Source organism: Rana temporaria, chromosome 2 (genome assembly GCF_905171775.1).
Source record: "Rana temporaria chromosome 2, aRanTem1.1, whole genome shotgun sequence".
Taxonomy (NCBI): domain Eukaryota; kingdom Metazoa; phylum Chordata; class Amphibia; order Anura; family Ranidae; genus Rana; species Rana temporaria.
Genome location: NC_053490.1, coordinates 227,461,026 through 227,487,131, shown reverse-complemented (window position 1 = coordinate 227,487,131; position 26,106 = coordinate 227,461,026). Strand labels below are relative to the sequence as shown.

The 26,106-nt window shown below is 43.4% G+C and overlaps 1 protein-coding gene and 1 pseudogene across 3 annotated transcripts in view; both read left to right on the top strand.

The window, feature by feature from the left end:
- Positions 1-26,106, top strand: part of ARHGAP6 (Rho GTPase activating protein 6) — a 347,962-nt gene that overhangs the window by 258,360 nt on the left and 63,496 nt on the right. For all 3 annotated transcript variants that reach the window (XM_040336507.1, XM_040336505.1, XM_040336506.1), the window contains exon 4: positions 12,361-12,617. In XM_040336507.1, coding sequence (XP_040192441.1) covers positions 12,361-12,617 — 257 coding nt within the window. The remainder of the gene's footprint in view (positions 1-12,360; positions 12,618-26,106) is intronic.
- LOC120930023 lies at positions 24,118-24,260 on the top strand (annotated as a pseudogene).

The window sequence follows — 26,106 nt, the reverse complement described above, 5'->3', positions numbered from 1 at the left end:
GTCTCCCAAGCACACCAGCTCTAGGACCGCATGGCATCTCTTGGCCTGCATTCCTGCGTAGCCCGTCGTACGCCTACGGAGCACGGCTGGTTCTGAGCCAACATCACCACAGGAAGAGGCCACAGAGGAAGAAGAAGAGGAGGGGGTGGAGGAGAGAGGTGTGTCACAAGCAGTTGTAGTGTTTTGGAGGCGTGGTGGTGGAACAACCTCCAAAACTACTGTGCCTTGACCTGCGCCCTTCCCAGCTGCCAGCAGAGTCACCCAATGGGCCGTAAAAGACAGGTAACGTCCCTGTCCATGCCTGCTGGACCATGAGTCAGCGGTAAGATGCACCTTACCACTGACCGCCCTGTCCAGCGAGGTATGGACATTGCCTTCCACATGCCGGTAGAGAGCCGGAATCGCCTTCCGTGAAAAAAAGTGGCGTTTGGGTACTTGCCACTGAGGTACTGCACATTCCACAAACTCACGGAAGGGGGCAGAATCTACCAACTGAAAAGGTAGCAGTTGAAGTGCTAGCAATTTTGCTAAGCTAGCATTCAACCGCTGGGCATGTGGATGGCTGGGAGCGTACTTCTTTCGGCGCTGCAGCAGCTGGGGCAGGGAAATTTGTCTGGTAATATCAGTAGATTGGCCGGATGTACTACCACTACTACGTTGTGACACACCTATTTCTACACCTTCGGTGCAGGCTGCAGAGAGGACTAGGGGTCTAGTGGGGTTTGAGGTCACAGAAGGGCAAGGGGAGGACCGCTTTGGTCTTTGGTGTGGGTCTTTCTGGTATGTCTGCCAACGAGCTGCATGGCAGGTCGACATATGTCTGGACAAGCATGTGGTGCCCAAGCGGGTGATGTTTTGGCCACGCGAGATACGCTTGAGACATATGTTGCAAACAGCAAAGGTAGCATCTGATGGACAGGTTTCAAAAAAGGCCCACACCAAAGAACTTTTGCTGTACCGTTGAGACACAGCAGCGCCACGTAATGCAGTTGGTGTACTGCCCTTAAGCTGACCCCTGGAGGGCTTCCTGCCTCTTTGAAGATGTGCCTGTGCCTCGTCCTCTTCCTCCTCCTCCTCTCTCCTACCAGGCACCCAGGTAGAGTCAATGACCTCATCATCCCCTCCCTCCTCATCATCACTGGCGACAACCTGGCAGTATGCTCCAGCTGGGGGAACATCACTCCCAGATTGTTGTCCCTCTCGGCCACCCCCTCTCCCTGGGCTCACATCAATGCCTTCCTCTATCAGTGTTCCGTCATCGGAGTCTTCAAAACGCTGTGCATCTTCAGCTAGCATGTACCCAACACTGTGTTGAAACAGTTCGGGGGACTCCTCAGGAGGACACGGTGGGACTAGGGAAGGATTGTGTGATCCCATTGTGCAGAGGGTAGAGGACGCCTTGGCAGCTGCTTTGCCAGACAAACTATAATCAGTCTGTGTGAGAGAGGATGAGGAGGATGAGGACGGCTTGGTCATCCACTCAACTAATTTCTCAGCATGTTGAGGCTCAACACGGCCAGCTCCCGAAAAGAAGGACGAGCGGCCACGGCCACGTGCTGAAGAGGATGCACCACATCCATCACCAGCGTTACCTCTAGATGCAGAGCCTGTTTGCCCTCGTGACTCTCTGCCTCTCTTTGTCCTTCCAGCCATAGTTATGCGTTCAGGTGTTATGTAACAAAATAGTCGCTGTCACACCGACTGCGTTCAGATGGTATTAAACAGCAACCACACAGTAAGAGCGACTTGGCTCAAGTGTAAAGTAACAAAGTAGTCGCTGTCACACCGACTGCGTTCAGATGGTATTAAACAGCAATCACACAGTAAGAGCGACTTGGTTCAAGTGTAAAGTAACAAAATAGTCGCTGTCACACCAACTGCGTTCAGATGGTATTAAACAGCAACCACACAGTAAGAGCGACTTGGCTCAAGTGTAAAGTAACAAAATAGTCGCTGTCACACCAACTGCGTTCAGATGGTATTAAACAGCAACCACACAGTAAGAGCGACTTGGCTCAAGTGTAAAGTAACAAAATAGTCGCTGTCACACCGACTGCGTTCAGATGGTATTAAACAGCAATCACACAGTAAGAGCGACTTGGTTCAAGTGTAAAGTAACAAAATAGTCGCTGTCACACCAACTGCTTTCAGATGGTATTAAACAGCAACCACACAGTAAGAGCGACTTGGCTCAAGTGTAAAGTAACAAAATAGCCGCAGTGACACCAACTGCCTTTAGTTGCTATTAAACAGCACGCACGCAGTAATAGCGACTGCGGTCAAATGCGATTTAACAGCACGCACGCAGTGACACCAACTGCCTTTAGTTGCTATTAAACAGCACGCACGCAGTAATAGCGACTGCGGTCAAATGCGATTTAACAGCACGCACGCAGTGACACCAACTGCCTTTAGTTGCTATTAAACAGCACGCACGCAGCTATAGCGACTGCGGTCAAATGCGATTTAACAGCACGCACGCAGTGACACCAACTGCCTTTAGTTGCTATTAAACAGCACGCACGCAGTAATAGCGACTGCGGTCAAATGCGATTTAACAGCACGCACGCAGTGACACCAACTGCCTTTAGTTGCTATTAAACAGCACGCACGCAGTAATAGCGACTGCGGTCAAATGCGATTTAACAGCACGCACGCAGTGACACCAACTGCCTTTAGTTGCTATTAAACAGCACGCACGCAGTAATAGCGACTGCGGTCAAATGCGATTTAACAGCACGCACGCAGTGACACCAACTGCCTTTAGTTGCTATTAAACAGCACGCACGCAGTAATAGCGACTGCGGTCAAATGCGATTTAACAGCACGCACGCAGTGACACCAACTGCCTTTAGTTGCTATTAAACAGCACGCACGCAGTAATAGCGACTGCGGTCAAATGCGATTTAACAGCACGCACGCAGTGACACCAACTGCCTTTAGTTGCTATTAAACAGCACGCACGCAGTAATAGCGACTGCGGTCAATGCGATTTAACAGCACGCACGCAGTGACACCAACTGCCTTTAGTTGCTATTAAACAGCACGCACGCAGTAATAGCGACTGCGGTCAAATGCGATTTAACAGCACGCACGCAGTGACACCAACTGCCTTTAGTTGCTATTAAACAGCACGCACGCAGTAATAGCGACTGCGGTCAAATGCGATTTAACAGCACGCACGCAGTGACACCAACTGCCTTTAGTTGCTATTAAACAGCACGCACGCAGTAATAGCGACTGCGGTCAAATGCGATTTAACAGCACGCACGCAGTGACACCAACTGCCTTTAGTTGCTATTAAACAGCACGCACGCAGTAATAGCGACTGCGGTCAAATGCGATTTAACAGCACGCACGCAGTGACACCAACTGCCTTTAGTTGCTATTAAACAGCACGCACGCAGTAATAGCGACTGCGGTCAAATGCGATTTAACAGCACGCACGCAGTGACACCAACTGCCTTTAGTTGCTATTAAACAGCACGCACGCAGTAATAGCGACTGCGGTCAAATGCGATTTAACAGCACGCACGCAGTGACACCAACTGCCTTTAGTTGCTATTAAACAGCACGCACGCAGTAATAGCGACTGCGGTCAAATGCGATTTAACAGCACGCACGCAGTGACACCAACTGCCTTTAGTTGCTATTAAACAGCACGCACGCAGTAATAGCGACTGCGTTTCTGTGCAATTCAATAGCCCAGTTGCATTAACAGCGACTGCGCTTCTGTGCAAATAAATTGCACACGTGCAGTAACAGGTAATGCGTCTGTGTGTGCAATTAACTAGCACACGTTAAATAACACAGAATAATTATATTTAAAGTAAATCCCTAATGCAGGCAATACAACACGTTAGAGCGCTGCATGTAGAACAATCTCCTGCCTGATAGATAAACTAGCTGAGCTGTACAGTTTATAAATATATTGACAACGCCTAAGGATGTGAATATATTCTCTACAAACTGTACTTTTAACTATACTGACTACACTTCCTACTCTATCTATCTATCTATCTATCTATCTGGTTAAGACACTGTGTCTCTATCTCTCTATCTCTCTCTGTCTGACTGACTGATCTTCTCTAGAACCGCCAACACACTACACTAGGCAGCCGTGCAGGCTGCCTTTTATAGTGGGGGGCGTGTACTAATCCCCCTGAGCCATAATTGGCCAAAGCCACCCTGGCTTTGGCCAATTATGGCTCTTCGTTTTTTGAGCGCTGTGATTGGCCAAGCATGCGGGACATACAGCATGCTTGGCCAATCATCAGCGCTCAACGCCCCAGTGAATTATGGGACGTTTTGCGTCACTCGAATTTGGCGCGAACGACCCGTTTTGTTCGAGTTTCGACGAACGATCGAACGACCGATGTTCGAGTCGAACATACGTTCGAATCGAACGCGGAGCTCATCCCTATTAATAAGGTATGGTGTAGCAAGGAAACATCTATTTGAGGCTTCTGTGGAGATAGCAATAATAGCACTTGTATAAGACTCCATGAAAATGGATTATGATATCCTAACAATAAGGCTATGGGGATTGAGGTCTACAATATAATATAATATAACAACCCCAGTAATAAATATATATAAGGGCCCAAGTGGAATATAGGTACCTTGTATAGAAGCGTAGATGTTAATCCTTGGGGTTACGATGATTGTAAGAGACTGGGAGCCAAGAGAAGAACCAACCACTGACGGGCTTATGAGGGCACGGCCCAAACAACACACCCCCAACACCACGCTGCGTGCGTGTGGGTCGGGAGGCGCCGGCGGCTGAACGTCATAGACGTCTGGCGGTTGGCGCCAAAACAGACCCCCATAATGCACGCGGATGGACAAGTACCGCCAATGCCGCGGTACTATAGCCTGTCCACATTTCTCTAAAGTAGAACTCAGGTCAAATCTTTTTTTCTGCTTTAGGAGCAGGGCAGGTTTGGAAACACTATTGGCTTGTTAATGCTGTCTGGGTCCTTATTGGGGAGATCCATCCTCATGGGATCCATTGTCACCAGGACAAAAATTGAAGGGTTATTGCAAATTTTAGTTGCTACCAGGGGTAGAGGGAATATTTTGGACATCCATTTCCACTCATAAAAAAAATGGCTAGAGTTCTACCTTAAGTTTTAAAGGATATAGCTGAGTGGACATTTCAATGCATGTTACATTTAAAAACTTCAACTAAACCAGCAGAATAAAAACATTATTTGCAGGGTTGAATGTAAAAGTAGTACAATCAAATGCATCTGTAGAGTGATTGGGGTTGATTTACTAACAGAAAACAGAATGTGCCCTTTACAAGTGCATAATAAATGAGGGGAAGGTTCACTTTATAAAGAATAGCCAATCACATAAAAGGAAAAAAAAAAAGCATTCTTGTGTTTACATAATTGAATGATGGAAGTCAGAAGGCCTTCCCCCTCATTTACTAAGCTCTGGGGCAACTGCAATTGCAAAGTGCGCACTCTATTTGCCTTTAGTAAATCAAACCTACTGTGTTCTAACGAAACATTCCAAGTCATAGCAACGTGAAAAATATAAAACACAATGTAAATGTTTAACTTACACTGTATATACCTTCTCTGCAGTTGTTACCACTTATATTACAATATAGTTGTACACTGTTTTTATTACATTGTGTACTCATCTTCAGGTTACCTTCTTTTTATTATGTTTTATGGTAAAGCATGTATAAACTAAAATTCTGTTCTTTAGTATCTAACTGTTGACTTTATGTGCTGGTTTTTCTTTAATGAAAAGCATTGAGTGCTACTCATCTCTAAACAGAGACACCAGACCTCTACAAGCCATACATGTGAACAATGTAAAGAAAAACAATACTTTTTCAAAAAAATTAAGTATAAATAAATCCAAATCCTAAAAATTAAAAAAAAGAAAAAAGTTATCTTTCACTATAGATGATGGTTGGGGATTGTGTAAGACTTCCTTTCTTGTGAAATACTTTGTTTTATTATTTTCAAAAGGCAATTTCTGTTCAAGGGTGGCAGCTCTGCCTTGTATGGTCTGGCTGCAGACAAAGCTTTTCTCATCCTCCTCTGCAGGCTTCCCTCTGACACTACAAGGGTATATCCCAGCACAGAACATGCTAACATAAATACAGTAGCCCCCTCTGCTGCCACCACTACTGCCAGTCCTCTGCTGCAGAAACTTGTTGAAGGAGGTACCATCAGAATCATGTGAGGCACACATGGGACTTGTGTTCACACTGCTGCAGGGCTTACTAATACCTGTATTGCCTGTGCACCCAAACCAAATGTTCTAGACCATCACTGCTGTAATGAGCATGGCATGCAATAAGAGTAAGGATAAAGTGATCTATGACCACAGAGGTTGCCAAAAGAAATCCAGAAAATGTAGGGTATGTGGTAAGCAGAATCTTCTACTTGCTGTCCATTAGACGTAACTCCTACTTGATTTTGAACATTGGTTCTTTAGTGTTTAGAATATAATTGCAGTGTGATATATGCATTTGTGATCTATTATGTTTAAGGTCCCTTTCACACTGGGGCGGTGGGAGCATCGGCGTTAAAGCGGCGCTATTTGTAGTGCCGCTTTACCATCACTATTGTGGCGCTATTCGGCCTTTAGCTGGGCACTTTTACCCCCCGCTAGCAGCTGAGAAAGGGTTAAAACCACCGCAAAATGCCTCTGCAGAGGCGCTCTGCCGGCGGTATAGCCGCGGTGCCCATTGATTTCAATGGGCAGGAGCGGTGGAGGAGCAGTAAACACACCGCTCCTTCACCGCTCCAAAGATGCTCCTAGCAGGACTTTTTTTTACCATCCTGCCAGTGCACCGATCCAGTGTGAAAGCCCAGAGGGCAGCAGCGGCTGTTTCAGGGCGCTTTGCAGGCGCTATTTTTAGCGTTATAGTGCCTGCAAAGCGCCCCAGTGTGAAAGGGGTCTAAGGGTACAAGGTTCCAAATATCCCTACGTTTGAGATGGCACATAACTCTTATGCCGCGTACACACGACCGCTTTTCATGACGAGAAAAATTCTATTTTTTAAATTGGTTGTGAAAAGTCGTGTGTAGGCTCCAGAGCATTTTTCTCGACGAGAAAAATGGGCGTTAAAAATTTAGAATCCGCTCTATTTTTTCTCGTCGTTTTTTTTTTTTTTTTAATTCGTTTTTATTTGAAAAAATTTCATCAAACATATACTTGGTACCAAGGGAACAGAGATACATACATAATACGGCATCAAGGGAACGGCGCCACCAGTGCGACCGCACCCAGATTGTCCATTTTACTCCTGTACAATACAACAAATATCCATTATATGCATCCAAGGATACCACTATGAGCACTTAAAATAAATTGTTAGAACCTTCAATGTATCAGTCCTCTATTGAGATGAGATAGGAGCGATAAGAACGAAGGTACCGAAAATAGGAAATAAGACAAGAGAAGAAGAAAGGAAAGATGGGAAACATAGGAGGAGAAAAGAAGAGAAGGGAAGGGAAGGGAAGGGAGGGAAGGCTGAGGTGAGGAGGAGTAGGTTAGTAATAAGAAGAAAGTCTGATTCCGCTTTTACGGGAGTTAAACCAAATACATAAGAGCGAATTTCAGTCTTTGGCCATATACCATGTAGTCCATATCTTCCACAGGGCATCAAATTTACATCCCACCCCTCTCCTCCTGGCCAAAAGAGACTCAAAAACATAATGCGTCTGTGTCATAAGGAGAACCTCTGATGCGTTTGGGGCCCTGTCAGCCTTCCATTGCTGTGCGAGCAATGATCTAGCTGCCAAGAGGATATGAGTCACCACCGCTCTGCAATCCACAGGGAAGATTTCTATCCCCACATGTAGGATCCCCAAGCTAGGACTAGGCCGGGTTAGAATACCAGTGATCCTGGATATGTATTGGAAAATCGAGTGCCAAAAACTAGTTAAGTGCCTGCAGGACCACAACATATGGAACAGATTACCTATCCCACCACAATTTCTCCAGCATAGTGGGGAACTTTGGTTCCCAAATTTAGAAATTCTATAGGGGGTGAGGTACCACCGAAGTGCTATTTTCTGGGATAACTCCCAGTGGTTGATGCATCTGGAGGAGGAATAGATTGAGCTGAACGCTTTAGTCCATTGAGCTTCCGTGATTGTTATTCCTAAGTCGGACTCCCACCTCCTGAAGGGTTGGGACTTAACAAAGCGCAACTTGCTTTGGAAAAGGTTGTAGAAAAATGAAATACCTTTATGGGGTGTTGGGGAGGTATGATAAAACTTCCACACCTCTCTAGCCATGAATATACGATAGGGTCCAATTGAGTTCAGGAAGTGGGAGATGCGAACATAGGCATAGTGATCTGGGGGGCATAAACTAAACTTTTCCTCTAGGGATTTGAAGGAGAGAAGAGCATCGCCCAGGAACAAGTCCTGAACCACACCTATCCCCCCCCGCCCTCCAGCTGGATAGGGGGAGATACGGAATTACCAGTTTTCTCGTCGTTTTTCACTTCGTCGTTTTTCACGTTGTGAAAAACAGTCGTGTGTACGCTTTAATGAGGGGGAAAAAAACGTGCATGCTCAGAAGCAAGTTATGAGACAGGAAATTAGCATAAGCCGCCCAAAGGGTGGCGCCATTCGAATGGAACTTCCCCGTTATAGTGCCGCCTTACGTGTTGTACGTCACTGCTCTTTGCTCGAGCATTTTTTTTCACGATCGTGTGTATGCAAGGCAGGCTTGAGAGGAAACTTTGTTTTTTTCCATGACATGAATAACGGTTGTGTGTACGCGGCATCAGGCCCCTTTCACACTGTGGGCAGTGGGTGCGTCGGCGGTAAAGCGCTGCTATTTTTAGCAGTGCTTTGCCGTCAATTTGGCCGCTAGCGGGATGCTTTTACCTTCTCGCTAGTGGCTGAGAGAGGATTAAAACTCTGCAGAGGCACTTTGCCAGTGGTATAGCCGCGGCGCCCATTGATTTCAATGGGCTGGAGCGGTGAAGGAGCGGTAAACACACCGCTCCTTCACCGCTCCAAAGATGCTGCTGGCAGGACTTTGTTTACCGTCCTGCTAGCGCACCGCTCCATTGTGAAAGCCCCAAGGCTTTCACACTGGAGAGACAGCAGCGGCTGTTTCAGGACGCTTTGCAGGCGCTATTTTTAGCGTTATAGCTGCTGCAAGGCACCCCAGTGTGAAAGGGTTCTTATTCTTAAAAGTCTCTCAAACATTTATACTCTAAGACCAGGTTCACACTGGGGCGACACGACAGGAGGCTCAGCTGCCTGACGTGTCGTGTCCCATTCAATGCAATGGAACCGTTCTAATAGGAGCGACTCAAGTCGCTCCGACTTAGAAAAAGGTTCCTGTACGACTTCGGGGGCGGCTCGGGGCGACCTGCAATGACTTCTATACAGAAGTCGTTTTGCAAATCGCCTCTGAAGTCGTCCTCAGGATGACTTGCAGAGTCGCCCCTGAAGTAATGCCGCTGCTGTGTGAACCGATTCTCATTATATGGACTTTTCTATAATATTTTTCACTTATTTCTGCACACTCTAATTGGGTCTCTTAATTTTTGTCTTCAGCACTTTGATAACTTTCTAATTTCAGAGTGTTTGACCCCCAGACTGCAAAGCTGAGGGTCCATTGTTTCTGGTGAGTGGGTACACAAGAGGGGGGGGGGGGGGTTACACAGCAATTTCATATGAAGCACTTCAGCACTTTCTACTTATTTGGAGCACTTTAGCACATTGCAAGAGATTGTGTTACATATTGATAATTTTTTGGTGTTTATCACTAATATATCACAATTGTAAGCGCTGTATTGATTTTTATTTGACATTTTTAAGGTTTTAGCACCTTGTGGACAGCAGCTGCAGGTCCTTATCACATATATATCTTTCACATTCACAATCCGAGTATTTATGGTTTTATTTAAAAATACTTAACTGACTATGTCTTATTTCTCTGTTTTCTGGAATGTGTCCTCTACCTCACACAGTTATGTGAATCGTAAAATATCTTTTTTTATTTGTATTATTTTTTATATATAGACAGTTCATTGCAGAATTTCTGAATTATGTGCTCAGTGTTCTGAAACTTTGCTCAAATTCTTTCAAGTGAATGATCACAGGAATTACATTTCTGACACAATGTGTTTTATATTAAATGTTCTTGCTGTTGATAGTCTTATCTTAGCTAGTTTGCAATGCTGGTTTAAGTTAAATAACAAAAACATTTTTACCTTGGAATTACTTTTAACGTTTTAACCTTTGTTTTCATAAAAGTGGTGGTTTTCCATAGTTGTTTGGCCAGGTCAGTGTTTTAGTAATTGAATACATAGTTAAAAATGCATATATGTGAATTGTCTTACCCGCATCACATCTTGGTCACCAACCCAACCCCAGCCTTCTGCTTGGACCAGCTGGTGATTTTATTATACCCCCCCTCTGGGCAGCAAACACCCAATGGTAATCTGGTCATACACTAGTAGAATTTAATTTGTTTTATAAATGTTTGTTCAATGGCCCACAAGGCGATTTTTGTTTTTGACTCTCTTGAAGGAGAGAGTTGATTATTTTGTGTCGTTTGTTGCTAAATTCTACAAATTTCGTAAGCTTTTAATTTGGGGCTGTATGGAAGAGCAAAACAAATAACCTGGCACAGTGACATGCATAATCAAACATTACCGGGATTAAATGTTAACTTTCAAAACATTGGCATGGCAATCAAACTTTGCTTTTGAGTGCTTTTGCACAAAATCTAGTGAGTAATTGATGGTATGTTGTGCACTCTGCCAAACAAAGTTTGATAAATTCCATATCAACGTTTGAACAAATTGCTACCTGCACATGAGCAGATTGCATGTTAGATTTACAGGGCTATGTAGACCAGCGATATCTAATTGGCTAACACCACTGGCCCTTCTTCTGTGAGAGCACAATGTGGTATACCGGGTTTTCTGATTTGCATGGTATATATAGACTGAAGTTAAACTGTACAGCTCATTAGTCTTTGTATATTATGCACTGTGGATTCTGGCAGACATTTTGAAATGAGCGCATCAGTATTACCACATTTGGCTATACTGCAAATAAATATTTTTATTTACAAACAGAGAAGCAAGTGATAAGTCAAATAAAGGGCGAGATAGGAACATGCTCACCCAGTTATGTAACAGGCCACCATCCTCTGGTAATCCTTGTTGCTTGTATATCCAAACAAGATAACACATTGAGCTAAAAGACAAAATCCAGATAGAGTAGAACATTATTTAATTCATAATATATTAAAAAGTGACCCATGGCTTACAACAGATTCAACCAAATGTGCGTTTTGTAAAAATGGCCTTGTGGTGGTAATGCAGTGGTGGACCTCCTGCAATTGCTGACAGGTTTAGGGGTCCACACCATGCCTCAGATTTATGGTGGTGCCAGAAGAGGGGAAATTGATAACTTCCCAGAAAAGTACTTTGTCCCTGCCTGCCCCCAGTGACACAGAAGCAGGGAGAATAAATAACAGTGATTGGCTCTGTAGCCTAAGCAAACTAACGATAAAGCAAAAGGCTGTCAAAATTAGCCAATGGCAAGAAGGGATGTGGAAAAGGCTCTGATCCAAAGTCAAATATGCAGACGGCAGACATTTTGCCTAAGTGATAATTGAAGTGGCCAGCCATATAAATGTAATTATAAACAAGGTCACATAATCAAGATGTCAGCACTGATGTGGCGATCACTTGACTTTGTTTATGAGGGTCACATGGCTGTGTTGGAAGACAAAGTCCTATGACATTTGTCACAGAAACCACAAGTCCGCACAATGAAATTTGAGGCTAATTTAAGTGAGGGTGAAATTGGTCATTTCATTGCAGTTTTTCAAAATTACTTTATTTGGATTACTATTCCCTACTAAAGAGTAATAAAAGAGCTGAAAACACCTATTTTGAAGAAAATGCTACATTGTATATCCTTCAAGCTCAGTCATATGATCTCTGCAGGAGGAAGGATTGGCTGATCTTACCCTTTTGCAGTGATCTCATATGATAGGGTTTTGACATTCATATATGCAGCTTCCAGTAACGGGAGCATGAAACAGTATTTTGTCCAGGAAAGTATTTCACTTCTTTGTTACTGTATTATTTATCGTTTCTATCTTGACTATTAACATAGCTTTGCGTTTACTGTTGAGTATAGATTCACTTTATTAAACTGTATATCAACATGTGAGACATTAGCCTTGTACTTGACAGATGGCTTTTAAAATGTCAAACTGTAGGAGAATGTGCAAATGGTTTTAATGCTATGTCTTGTGGGTATAAAGCTCTTGAATTTAAAAGGTGTAAATGACATGGCTATATATTCATATTTTTCTTACTTTTATTCTTTATTTTAGAATTCTTGCCACAGGCATTTGGAATGACATTATCACAAGTAATAGCCAATGATAGGGCTCACAAGTTAAAGCAAGATTCTCACAAAGATGAGCAGAAAGAGGTGTCTGACTTTGTTACGTCCATCCTGCCATTTGGATCAAGGCGGCAGAATAAAGAACTCTCTAGTAGTAATTCATCTCTTAGCTCTACTTCAGAAACACCAAATGAATCCACATCTCCGAATACACCAGAGGCTGCACCTCGGGCACGCAGAAGGGTGAGTTCACACTGCCATGCATAAAAGCAATAAAAAATATGTTGTTCTTTTATTTAGTGAGATGAATATGTAATACAAAATATATTTATGTTGATTTGACTTCCTGTTGCATTTCTGGGGCAGGAAATAAAGGGAAATCTCCCCAAGGGATACAGATCTGGTTTTAACCATTCCCTAATCTATTCCATACTCAAAACTAAAAAAAGAGTGTGATAAAAAAATGGCTAAATTCCTGTACTCTTCACTTTACTTGTGTCTAGAGATCGGGTACCTCAAGATTTTAGATGCCTATCATTGTAGTCCTGCATTTTTAAAAGGTATCTTGGTATTTCAGGGACCATTAAAAAAAGTCTCAAGGAACTCTGAATTATAAATTCTGTTGAATCCATGTCTGTGAATGGATTAAGTATACAAACATGCATGTTTATGAGGGACTTTTTAACAGTTTCACTTCCTGTTGATTTTACTTCCTGTTGCATCTCTAGGGCATGAAATAAAGGGAATTCACCCTCAAAGGACACAAATCAGGTTTAAACCATTTCCTAATCTATTCCCTACTTAAACCTAAAAAAGGTTTTGGCTATACAAACACTTGAAATGTTTATATTTTTTTAAAGCTTTTTTATAGAGACCGTAATACAGATACAGTATAAAGCAATTAAAGTGGAAATAAACCCCCCTATCATTTTCAGCCAAGGAAGCTGCCATGTTTTCCTCTGTTTAATCTACAACTGCCATAATGCTGCACATGTGATCAGTTATGACACCAGCCATTGAATGGTTTGACAGTTTGGTTGAGAGCACAACCAATTGGAGTGTTACAGTTCCGGCACGTGCCGTAAATGATACTGTTTTATGGATGGGTTTACTTCCGCTTTAAGCAAGCAATTATAATAGTGATACAGTGGTTTAATACCTATAAATCTTCAAAACACATGTAAAATAAAATTCACCCCAAACTATAATAGTTGCCTTTTAAATGACTAAACTAAGATACATTTCTATAAAGTATTAAAATGTATGCATGGACAATTTATTTAAAGGCAAGTTTTGCATTGGGTAGGGTTAGAGCCCCGGTTGTGTTTCTAATGATTTTTTTTGCTGCCTTGTTTTACCCCTGGGGAGATTCATCCTATTTTCCTAGTAACCATTGTCTCAGAAAGTGATAGGAAATCTACTTTTTACCAGAGCAAGGAAAGAGAAAATCCCCCAATTGGGACATCTGTTTCTATGAAAGCTTTCTAAGCCCTTGTTCACATCGAAAACACAGCTTTGAAGTCATGCGACTTCATCTGAAATCGCACAGTTTCAAAACCGCATTGTTGGGTCAAACTTGAAAGACATCTTTGCAGCTTCATGCACAGATGTCTATTGAAATTGCACCCGAAATAGGCAAAAGTAGTGCAAGAACTACTTTTGCAAATCAGTTGCAGCGATTGGAACGATGTAATTGCCAGGAATAGGCTGCGACTTATCAGATAATTTGACCTGTCAAATCGCAGGACAAATCGCTTCAATGTGAATGAGGGCTTAGGTGGGAATTACTGTCACTTTGGAGAGATTTCCTCTAATTTCCTGTTGCGTCTCCAGAACAGGAAGGCAAATCTCCCCAGTAGGGCACAGGCAAAAAAAATAAAAAAATAACCTCATGGTGTTTCAACCATTTCCCACTCTATATGAAGCAAAGAAAAGGAGTTTTGACTTTACATACAATTTTAGTATAGAGAGGGTGCAGCACTTAGTAAATGTTCAAAAGTCACTAATAAAAAAATCACATGAAAATCCACATATAAAATGATAGCAAGAAAATCCCCACACCAACTTCTGTGAAAAGGATGTGCATGCACACTCGTCACCTCTGTCAGAAAATGCAAGCCTGCTTACCAAAACCTGTTGACCCTCAAATTATAGAGGGGTCAACAGCAGCATACAAGGAATCAAGGGGCAGATGAAGCAGTACCAATACAGTATCAATACAGTCATAATAACACAGAAAGCTCTATCACATGGGCCGGGTACATAAAATAAAGGCCATGCCTAGTTAAATATTCCCTATGATCCGTACCACCAATTGAAAAATCAGTTGTAGCAATCTAACAATATAGGGGTTTAGACTAGATTGCAAATGAAGACCACAATTTGAAACTCATACATTTTTTAAATTTTAATGAACACCCTGAAAACATTAGAATTGCTGTTAATGCCTCTAGAGATTTTCAACATATTTGTAAATCTTAGCAATCACTGAAGACAGAAAATAGAGCGTATGTTCCACTTTGCTTGTGCCATAGTTTGGTGCCACCAAAGTAGCATAAGAAAATATTGGCAGTTACTTTGGGGTAACAGTCTTGCCAGTGACATGCAGATATTTAAAGTGGAGGTCTGCCTAAAAAAAATAATATTAAAAGCCAGCAGCTACAAATACTGCAGCTGCTGAGTTTTAATAAATGAACACTTACCGGTCCAGGGTGCACACGAGGTCGGCAACCGAAGCCGATCGATCGCTCGGCTCTCGGCTGCCCCTGCCGCCATCCTCGTGAGGGAATCAGGAAGTGATCACTTCCCGGTTCCTTACTGCGCATGCATGCGTCGCGCTGTGCGTCCCCAATGGTTCCTGCTATTTTCTGGGACCTGTGTGTTTCTCAGAAGACAGTGGGGGGACGGGAAGTGACGTAGACCCCTGCAGATTCTGCAGGGGTCTATGCCTGGAAGTGGGTGTCTGCAGGTATCTGCACGACCCCTCCCCCTGAAAGGTGCCAAATGTGACACCGGAGGGGGGGAGGGTTCCGAAACGCGGAAGTTCCATTTTTGTGTGGACCTCCTCTTTAAACTCATGTCATACTCAACTGCAAGCAGCATTTAGTAGTATATTAGCCGCAGGTTTTAATCTGTAATGTAATTGTTTCCACAAGTTGAGCCAAACTTTGTGCTACAATAAAATGTGCAAAATTAATTTCAGGCTCTAATCAGAGTTATTTCACCTTGTCTGCTAATCCTGGGAAGAGACTTTTAGTCTGGGCAAAATAAGATTGACATTTACAGAGATGGGACATCTAAAATTTCCAGGAGGTGCCCATTTTCTGTCTCGTGTCTAGTCTTCTGCACATCTTGTCTATCCTCTTAAAGAAAAAAGAAAATAAACAGATCACATTTCCATGCCTATCTCCTAAAGACATCTTTGCCCTCAAGAGCACAGAGCCATACAGTGTATTAGCTAGGACTTCTAAAAATTCCTTTTTTGCATGACTCCAAAAAATTATGTTTCATAGGAGGCTTTCTAATAGTTCTTTCTAATATTTTCTTAAACAAAATCCTTATCTTATTATACAGTTAAATAGCTACAGGGATCCTAGTCCATCTGTAGCCTGCTAATTGTAATCCTGGTGGGAAAATGTTTCACCTAGGTACTTTATTAGTCAATTCGATCCATCCTGTTCACGTTCAACTTTTTGTTTTCGCAGCACATTCACTGATATATGAGTAGCCATTACTGTTTGGTTACAGAACATAGACTGCTTAGGTAAAGGCAAGTTTTCTCTTGATTTCACAGTTTGCCTAGCATATTGAAGCAATAAAGTGATAAAACTCGATGAGGTAGTACAGTTGTCAGCTTTTAATTGCTACCATACGTGATAGAAACCAGAGTTTTTTTGCAGATGTTTAGGCCACAGTTATGCATTTATAATCGCTAACTTCCCAAACCAGGCTGTTAAAATACTGATCTTTTTTAAGAACTCTATTAGGGCTTGTCTACACATTTGTATATATCTGAACTGATTTTCTACCACTACAAGTCAGTTGAAATGGAAAATCAGCTCAGGAGGAGGTTGGGAGCAGGTCAGAAGCATCTTAGAAAGTGGTCAGAAGAAACTTTCCAAATGCAAGCTGATTGGCTCCAGTTCACAAGCAGTCCAGAACCCTTTGAAATTAAATTGACCTTAAACCTAAAACCCTATTGCAATTTTAGAAAAAATATAACCCTTTCATTGAAAAAATAACTTTGAGGTTGCCATGGCTCTTACAGTAATACTATATGAGATATATGCAAATGTTCAGGAACTTCATTTGGTCACTCCTCTTACAGTACATAACATCTCAAAGTTGCAGACTTTTTTTAAGCATGTATAAGCATTTTAGAAGCATATTACATGTGTATTCAAGCTTCAGGCATTTTTGTTTTTAGTCAACAGAAAGCACCAAGGGGAGGAGACCAGTTCAAACAGGCTAAGAAACATATGAAATGTGTAAAAAATCTTGATTTGAGAATTTACAGGCATTTCCATTGAAGTCTATGGGGCCAAAAATGCCTAAATCTGCCTCAAATGTAATGCTGCGTACACACGACTGTTTTTCATGACGAGAAAAATGCAATTTTTTAAATTGGTCTTTAAAAACTATCGTGTGTAGGCCGTTTTTCACGTTGTCGTTTTTCACGTCGTCGTTTTTCACGATGTAAAAAACAGTTGTGTGTGGGCTTTAACGATAGGAAAAAAAACGTGCATGCTCAGAAGCAAGTTATGAGACGGGAGCACGCGTTCTGGTAAAACTAGCATTTGTAATGGAGATAGCACATTTGTCACGCTTTAACAGACTGAAAAGCACGAAGACTGAAAAGAGTGAATCGTCTCTCATCATACTTTTACTAACAAAATATCAGCAAAAGCAGCCCAAAGGGTGGCGCCATCCGAATGGAACTTCCCCTTTATAGTGCCGTTGTACGTGTTGTACGTCACCGCACTTTGCTCAAGCATTTTTTTTCACGATCGTGTGTATGCAAGGCAGGCTTGACAAGAATCACGTCAAGAAAAACTTCATTTTTTTCCATGACATTAAAAACGCTTGTGTGTACGTGGCATAACTCATTTAGCTTTTGGAGTGTCAGACATGGAGCTACAGGTGTCTGACCACTAATGAGTGAACAGCCTCCATTGTAATATATGGGATTCGATTTTGGATGTTGATAGTTTTGGAGCTCCAAGCTACAAAGTTCTTAGGCCTCATACACACGATAGGATAGCCAGAGGACAATGGTCTGATGGACCGTTTTCATCGGTTAAAACCGATCGTGTGTGGGCCCCATAGGTTATTTAACCTTTGGTTAAAAAAAAGCCAACTTGCTTTAAAATGTAACTCAATCCCCTTGGGACCTCCTTGGGGGTCGAATTACGATTTGTCAGGGGTCACCGAATTTCGGGCTGTTGCTGAAGCACGCAACGCTCTCCCAGCCTTTTCACGACCGCTCAGCAGGGCTGTTTCTGGAGCCCGGGGCCGCCCACTCAGCCTATTCGGAACTGCCCAGTTCACGGCATTAAAGGGGGCAGAGACTAAAGATCACCTGACTGGTGAGGAATGTGAAGTGGGAGGGGCTTAAGGAGACCTTATCTCCTGATTTCAGCATAGGGGTCACTGCTGCGAGACATCACAAAGTCAGAGACACAGTGAGTAACACTGCCTGTGATTATATTTGCCATTAAAAGTCCTCACTACAGTTCTCAGATTAGCAGATGACCTTGATCAAGAGCACCTAGTTTGGCTGATCAGAACTCCCCTCAGCACTGCTACTCTTCACATCTCCCCCCCCCCCTCAACAAGGGGTAAGAAAAGAAATAAAAATAGAGAATACATGAAAGGGAGAGGAAAAGAGGGGGAGTAACAAAGAAAAAGTGAGAGAAAGAATAAGAAAAAGAACAAGAAATATGGCTAGAGAGAGGGATGGGAATAAAAAAGGAGAAATTAGGATAGAGAGAGAAAAAAGGGAAAGAAAGGAGAACAAAGAGAAAGAGCGGTACATCCTAAAATGTGGAGTGGAAGGGACACAGGGAGCATAAAATGTCCATGGGTTAGGGGCGCAAATTACTTGCCCTGCCTTGGGTGCTGACAACCCACGCGACAAAAATAATTTTACTGTTAGGGGTCCCCACAACTTGGGAAATTTTATCAAGGGGTCACGGCACTAGTAAGGTTGAGAAACACTGGAATAGATAGATAGATAGATAGATAGATAGATAGATAGATAGATAGATAGATAGATAGATAGATAGATAGATAGATAACCCCAAAATGTTTTTCATCCAATAACTACATTATGCATTAAAGTAAAACTAAAGGCAAAACTTATAACTCCTTTCAGTTTTTTTTTGGATTTTTTGCCATTAGGGAGATTCTACTTAATTTTCTGTCCCATAGCCCAAAACAGGACGTGAGTGTGAGAGCAAAGTGAGGAAGTGCCTGATTGTCATCAAGGTGACCAGAAGTACAAGAACTAGTGTCCCCATTGGAAGGTTTTCCTTCCTTCCTGTTCCTGTTCTGGCGACAACCCAAAATTTGTGAATATCTGTCTCTTTCACTTTTGGTGTTAATGGTCTCCAGGACAAATAAAGATGGTGAATCTCCATAGTGGGGGCGCAGACAGCAATGAAAAACTGACAGTTGTTTAATCCCTTTATTAAAAACTAGAAACAAACATTTTGCCTTTAGTTATACTTTAACCACCTGAGCCCCGGGCCATTGTCAAATGACGGCCTCACGGTGGCTCTGAAAATCCAACAGGACGTCATATTCCTCCGGCCACTGGGGGGCACGCGAGCGTGCTGGCAGCGGCGCGCGCACGCCCGGCGCGTCCCCGAGATGCTAAAGCGCGTGCCTGGCGGTCGCGATGTCCGCCAGGTACCCGCGATCGGCAATGACAGAGCATGGACGTGGAGCTCTGTATGTAAACACAGAGCTCCACGTCCTGTCAGGGGAGAGAGGAGACCGATCTGTGTCCCTTGTACATAGGGACACAATCGGTCACCTCCCCCAGTCACCCCCCTCCCCCCACAGTTAGAACACAATACAGGTACACATTTAACCCCTTCCTCACCCCCTAGTGTTAACCCCTTCAATGCCAGTCACATTTATACAGTAATTAGTGCATATTTATAGCACTGATCGCTGTATGAATGTGAATGGCGCCAAAAATGTGTCAAAAAAATATTGATTTTTTTTTCAAAAATTTTCCTTTTTTTTTTTTGCGCAAAAAATAAAAACCGCAGAGGTGATTAAATACCACCAAAAGAAAGCTCTATTTGTGGGGAAAAAAAGGACGTCAATTTTGTTTGGGAGCCACGTCGCATGACCGAGCAATTGTCAGTTAAAGCGATGCAGTGCCGGAAGCTGAAATTTCACCTGGGCAGGAGGGGGGTATATGTGCCCAGTAAGCAAGTGGTTAATGACACAGTCAGCATGAGTTTTTTATTTTTTTGTTGGTCATCATCTGCATCTTAGATTTTTGGACTTCTATTTTCCTTGCAAACAAACCACAAAGTCACAGTTCCAGATCAAATAAATAGAGAAGTTGGCCAAGAAACAGTTACTTGTGATTAACTTTTCTTGCTGTGGGAAATAGTGAATATTTTGGAACATAAAAATGAATTGAGAATATTATCTTTCTTAATCAAGGCAGATGACTTGCATCAAGTACAACGCCCTCCTTTTTACCACAGAGCTTTGTCTGAAAGGACATAAACTTGTTTTTACAAAATAAAAAAATGAATATATATTATCATGCCTGTCAGTAGTGCCTAAAGCACGGAACATAAAAGGATTGACTGAGAAGACTGTGATAAAAATTGGCTAAATTCCTGTACTCTTCACTCTAATTTGTCTAGGGATCATAAAGGTTCCTCAAGATTTTGGATGTCCATCATTCTATTCCTGCATTTTCAAAAGGTCACACTGTAGTTGAGCGACCATTAAAAAATTCCCAAGGAACTCTGAACTATAAGTTCTGTTGGCCAATATTTCCTGGCTGGTCCTACTTTACTTTGAGCTGCAGGCATGGGTAAGGGAATGCAGTCCCTGAATCCATGTCATTCAATAGTTGTATACAAACAAGCATGCATTTCCCCACTTTTGTTTCTTAGCTCACACAGGGGTCGATTTACTAAAACTAGAAAGTGCAAAGATGGCGCAGCTGTGCATGGTAGCCAATCAGCTTCTAACTTCAGTTTGTTCAGTTTAAGTAGAACTATAGACATAACTTTATTTTTAATTTTGGATACAGTAAGGGATGTTTATAACCCCCTGTTTTTTTCCACTATTTGTGTCTCATTGAAGAGATTTCCCTTTACTTCCTGTCTCAAAGCCAACCAGTAAGTGCTATTTAAAGGGGTGGTTCACCCTAAAAACTACTTTTTTTTATTACACTGGCCCCCCACATTACAATACGATTAAGGCTATTATTTTTTTTGATGCTGTACATACCTTTGTACAGCATATTCACCCGTTGCTTCGGGGTTGCGAGTCCCGCGGGAGTGGGCGTTCCTAGCATGTCTGTGATTGACATTTTGACAAAAAACGAGCTCCCCCCGTCGCGTAAGCCGCGTCACGGTTGGCGAAAGGAGTCGAACGGCGAGTCGGCGCTATACTGCGCATGCGCATTGCCGTTCGGCTCCTTTCGCCAATCGTGACGCGGCTTACGCGACGGGGGGAGCTTGTTTTTGGTCAAAATGTCAATCACAGACATGTTAGGAACGCCCACTCCCGCGGGACTCGCAACCCCGAAGCAACGGGTGAATATGCTGTACAATGGTATGTACAGCATCAAAAAAAAAATAATAGCCTTAATCGTATTGTAATGTGGGGGGCCAGTGTAATAAAAAAAAGTAGTTTTTAGGGTGAACCACCCCTTTAAGGGAATACCTTGGGGACCCCTAGGTCACCAGAACTAGTGTCCCCATTGGAAGATTTCCCCTCTATTACCTTTCTGGGGTCAACCCAAAATTTGGGATTTTCTTTTACTTTCAATGATAATGAAAAACAGGACATATAGAGAGGGCAAATCTCCTTAAAGGGGAGTTCCAGCCATTTGTATGTTTATTAAAAGTCAGCAGCAACAAAAAGTGTAGCTGCTGGCTTTTAATAAACAGGCACTTACCTGCTCCAGCGCTCCAGCGACGCGCCGGCCAGGGCTCCGCTCCTCTCCCCCCCTCCCCGGCCGGCGTCTTCATTTTCAGTGTGGGCACCCGGCCGTGACAGCTTTCGGCTTCACGGCCGGGCACCCACTGCGCATGCGCGAGCGGCGCGGCCCGGCGCCCCGCTGTGTAATTGGCCAGGAGATCGCCTAGGACCTGTGACGTGTCCTAGGCGATCGCCTACAGCAGCCACTTCCTGAAGGCGATTAAGCTTAGTCGCCTACAGGAAGGAGGAAGTGGGACAGGAAGTCCCACTCGTGCTGAAGCCCCCACTCCCCCCCCCCAAAAAATTACATGCCAAATGTGGCATGTAAGGGGGAGAGGAGTGGGTTAAGAGGAAGTTCCAAATTTGGGTGGAACTCCTCTTTAATAGGTGCACAGAAAGCAATAATAACTGACAAGCAGTAAAATCACGCGACATTCTATCCAAAACTAAAGATCAGAGCTGCAGATTTTATAGTCTCCAGTTTTAGTGGAGATCCCAATCAACCTCACAGTTCTATAGTCCCTGTGCTATAATCAATTTTTTTAATCGATTAATCGACTAATTTCGATTAATAATAACGCACATACATTTTTTGAATCACCACCATATATAGTCCCCACTGTAATATCCACAGACATCTCCCCCACTGTAATATCCACAGACATCTCCCCCACTGTTATATCCACAGACATCTCGCCCACTGTAATATCCACAGACATCTCCCCCACTGTAATATCCACAGACATCTCCCCCACTGTAATATCCACAGACATCTCCCCTACTGTAATATCCACAATCACGCCCCCTGTAATATCCACAGACATCTCCCCCACTGTAGTATCCACAGACATCTCCCCCACTGTAATATGCACAATCTCCCCCACTGTAATATTCACAAACATCTCCCACACTGTAATATCCACAATCACCCCCACTGTAATATCCACAGACATCTCCCCCACTGTAATATCCACAGTCATCTCCCCACTGTAATCCACAGACATCGCCCCATTGTAATCCACAGACATCTCCCCACTGTAATATAGTCCACATCTCCCCCACTGTATAGGAAGATTAGTGCTTGCTTAATTTTACCAGAGAAGCTGGCCGAACATGAGAAGTTGAGGCCGGGTGACGTCGACTCACCACTCTAGGCTCACCTAGGCCACCGCCGGGTGGACCAAGATGGCCGCCGCTATATATATATATTGTGGTAGTGTGGTACCCCACCAGTGTCTGAATACAGGATTCTCAACCAGGCAGGTTGAGGGGCTCCAGTGTATTTGCTTGTTTGGGAGGAAACTTATTATTTACAAAAGTCCACTTTGGGACCTGGAGCCTGGGTATTTCTTAGAGATCCGGGTGGGATGAATTCCCTAGTCCTGGATCCGGGTTTTGAGACTCAACTGCGCACTGATTGTTCAGGTGTGTGTGGGCCTGATAGTAGAGTCAGGACCAGCATTCCGGGCTCCACCCTCCTGACGAGTGCAGGTGTGCACTAGGGAGGCCAGAGAGTGCTTGTCTGCACACTGGAAGCCAGAGACCCAAGTCTGAGGGTCAGAGCAGTGGACCCAAGTCTGAGGGTCAGAGTAGCGAGGGGCTGCTATCTAAATGGACGGTGTTGCCAATGGAATAGTTTGTAGGAGACAGATGATAGCCTGAAGTGGAAGGCCTGAGCAGCACTGCTGTATGTATAAGCTAGGAAGCTGAATGTCATGTGATTGATGAAAAGGAGTGTTGAAACCCCTGTAAGGGAAACCTTTGATTTTGTTTGAACTTTTTTTAATAAAATGGGCAAATGAAGCCCTTAAAAGCAGACGCAGTGAGTGGCAGTGTCCTTTAAGATCTACCTTTGATGCTAGTCCTTCACAATATATATATATATATATATATATATATATATACATTCACATCGGTCCCTGCCTTTAAGGAGCTTATAAGCTAAAGGCAGGCCAGAGGAAACCCAGGCAGATAATGCCATGATTAGAATTTAAGCCAAGAACTATAGTGGTGGAAGTGCTAACCACGTAGTCATAGATGTCAATTGTCCCTGATTTCAAGAGCTGTTCCTAATTTGGAAAAAAAGTACCTCTGTCCCTCTTTCCTTCTCATTTGTCCCTCATTTTGGTCTAATCTATTCAGTTGCATTAAAAAAAAACACTTTTTACCTTTCAAAGGGTGTTTCCCAGTGATAAACCTTTCATCCAATTTCTAAATTGCTGCAGTGTGGGTTTGTACTTGTGAGTTTAACTGATATTTTTTTGTATAATTCACCTTTAAGGGGGTGTGACCTATGCCTACATCCTTTTGCTAATAGGTGTCTCTCGTTCCCATCTCAAAAAGTTGGAAGGTATGACTTGTGCTGCCCAGCTTTAAGGTCTCAAAAATATTAACAGGCTAGTTTTTTTTTTTTTTTGCCCTGTACACTTGTGGATGTTTTATTGGTCAAGGTGGTATGGGATAGCCTGTAAGTAGGCTTGCTATAAGCAATATATTGCACAGAACTGGCAGGTAGTGTATGAGTCAACGCTCACTGGCAGCTATGGGTGGGCCATGAGGATTCGCTTCTCATCCTTTTTGGCTAAGATCAAGTGTACTATCTGTTCTTATCAGTTGTTAGGGAAAGAACCCTGATTCCCTTTTGCCAATTGGGGAGTCAGTTAGTATTTCCTTGGAACGGTGGGGGCGTTGGGAGGATCTTTTTCTCCTGGGTTGAATCTGCCCTTGTGCACAAGGCTTGTCCCCAGTTGTAGGCAAGGCTTTCCCTAAGCTCTCTAAGTTCTGATGTCTTCCTGGTAGGGTTGGAGAGGCACTGGTCTGGCGGAAGGCCGGGCTGTGAAAGAAGCCTGTGCTATATGTGCCTCTGGGGTGGCAGTCCAGGGGTGCCATAATACTCACAGATGGGGACGTTCATCTTGAGTTTTTCTGGCACCGAGGTCACTGCACCATATACACACTTTTTTCACATTTGCCTCCAGGGCCATGCCTTTTGGCTGGCACCAGAGGAATTTTGGTACTCAAGCACTTTTCTTTCCCCACTTTTATTTGTGTGTTTTGTCACTTGCACTGTGCACTTTCTCACTGCTGATTAGTAGGGTGTTGATCCTCGGGCCTTCCCTGAAAGTCTTAGGAGGGAGGGTACATGGTCTTATGGTCTGGCCCCTCCCTCTCATGGGGTCTCCCTTCGGGGGAGCCCCACCTAGTACTTGGGGTTTGTCTGTTTTGGCAGGCCTCCCAGAGAACAGGATACACCTGGTTTTAGCCAGGTAAGCCAGTGAGTACATCAGTCCCTGTCAGAAGCCTTGCGCCCTGGGAGATCAGGATAAGGGTCCTTCAGAGGAGGACTATATGTACACCCTGTGCACTTTTTGCACCGTGTGTTAGTTTGAGTGTGTTTCACACACCACAGGCTTAAAAAAATTAAATAAAAATAAGGAATCAATAACTTGGGGTGGGGGAATCAGGATGTACTCCAAATAAAAATTAGTCCATATAGTCCATAGTGGTAAGGAATATCAAAGAACAGATCCTCAGATGGATGGGGATAGCATACACAGCCACCGGCAGCTCCTCAGCAGTAAATGGGAATTCCCTCAGGCACAAACAAAAACAGGAGAAAGAGGGCACCTGGGTCAGTGTGATTGTTAAAAAAAAAATACATTTTATTCTGATACATTTACATATAAGTATCTTGCAAGTTGCACACAGGGTGGGTGTGAATCACTGATCAAGCAGCCAGATGTCACAAGGGATGAGAAGACCGCTGTGGGGATGTGGGGGTGTGTCCCTCATTCCCATCTCAAAAAGTTAGGAGGTATGCCTTACATGAGAGCATTAAAGCATTTACTAGCTTTTGTTCTTGTTATGCTTATGTTAATGTAGTTCAGTCCTGCAACCTTACTTGTCCTGGAACAAAACCAATGTTGGTTGAAGCCAGTAAACATACCAATCATACATTTAATACATTTGCAAATCATAGGGAGGAAATTTGGACAAGAGAAAACTCCCAAATCCAAACCCAAGGCAGATAGTGCCCTATGGGTAGTGAAACCTCATGTTAACATGTTAACCACTAACCCACTATGCTTTCCCACATTGTCAAAACGTAAAGCCAGGACACTGTATTTACTATATCTAGTCTCCCACAATACACAGAGGGCTAGATTCACAAAAGAGATACGACGGTGTATCTCCTGATACACCGTCGTATCTCTGATTTCGGCCAGTCGTATCTATGCGACTGATTCACAGAATCAGTTACGCATAGATATGACTAAGATCCGACAGGTGTAACTGTGTTACACCGTCGGATCTTAAATGCAATTTAAAAATGGCCGCGGGGGGCGTTCTCGCTGATTTACGCTGAATAATATGTAAATCAGCGAGATACGCCAATTCACGAACGTACACGGGCCAGACGCAGTGGTTTTACAACGTTTCCGTAGCGGTTTTCCGGCGTATACTTACCCCTGCTTCTATGAGGCGCAGCCAATGTTAAGTATAGCCGTCGTTCCCACGTCGTTTTTTTTTTTCACGTCGTTTGCGTAAA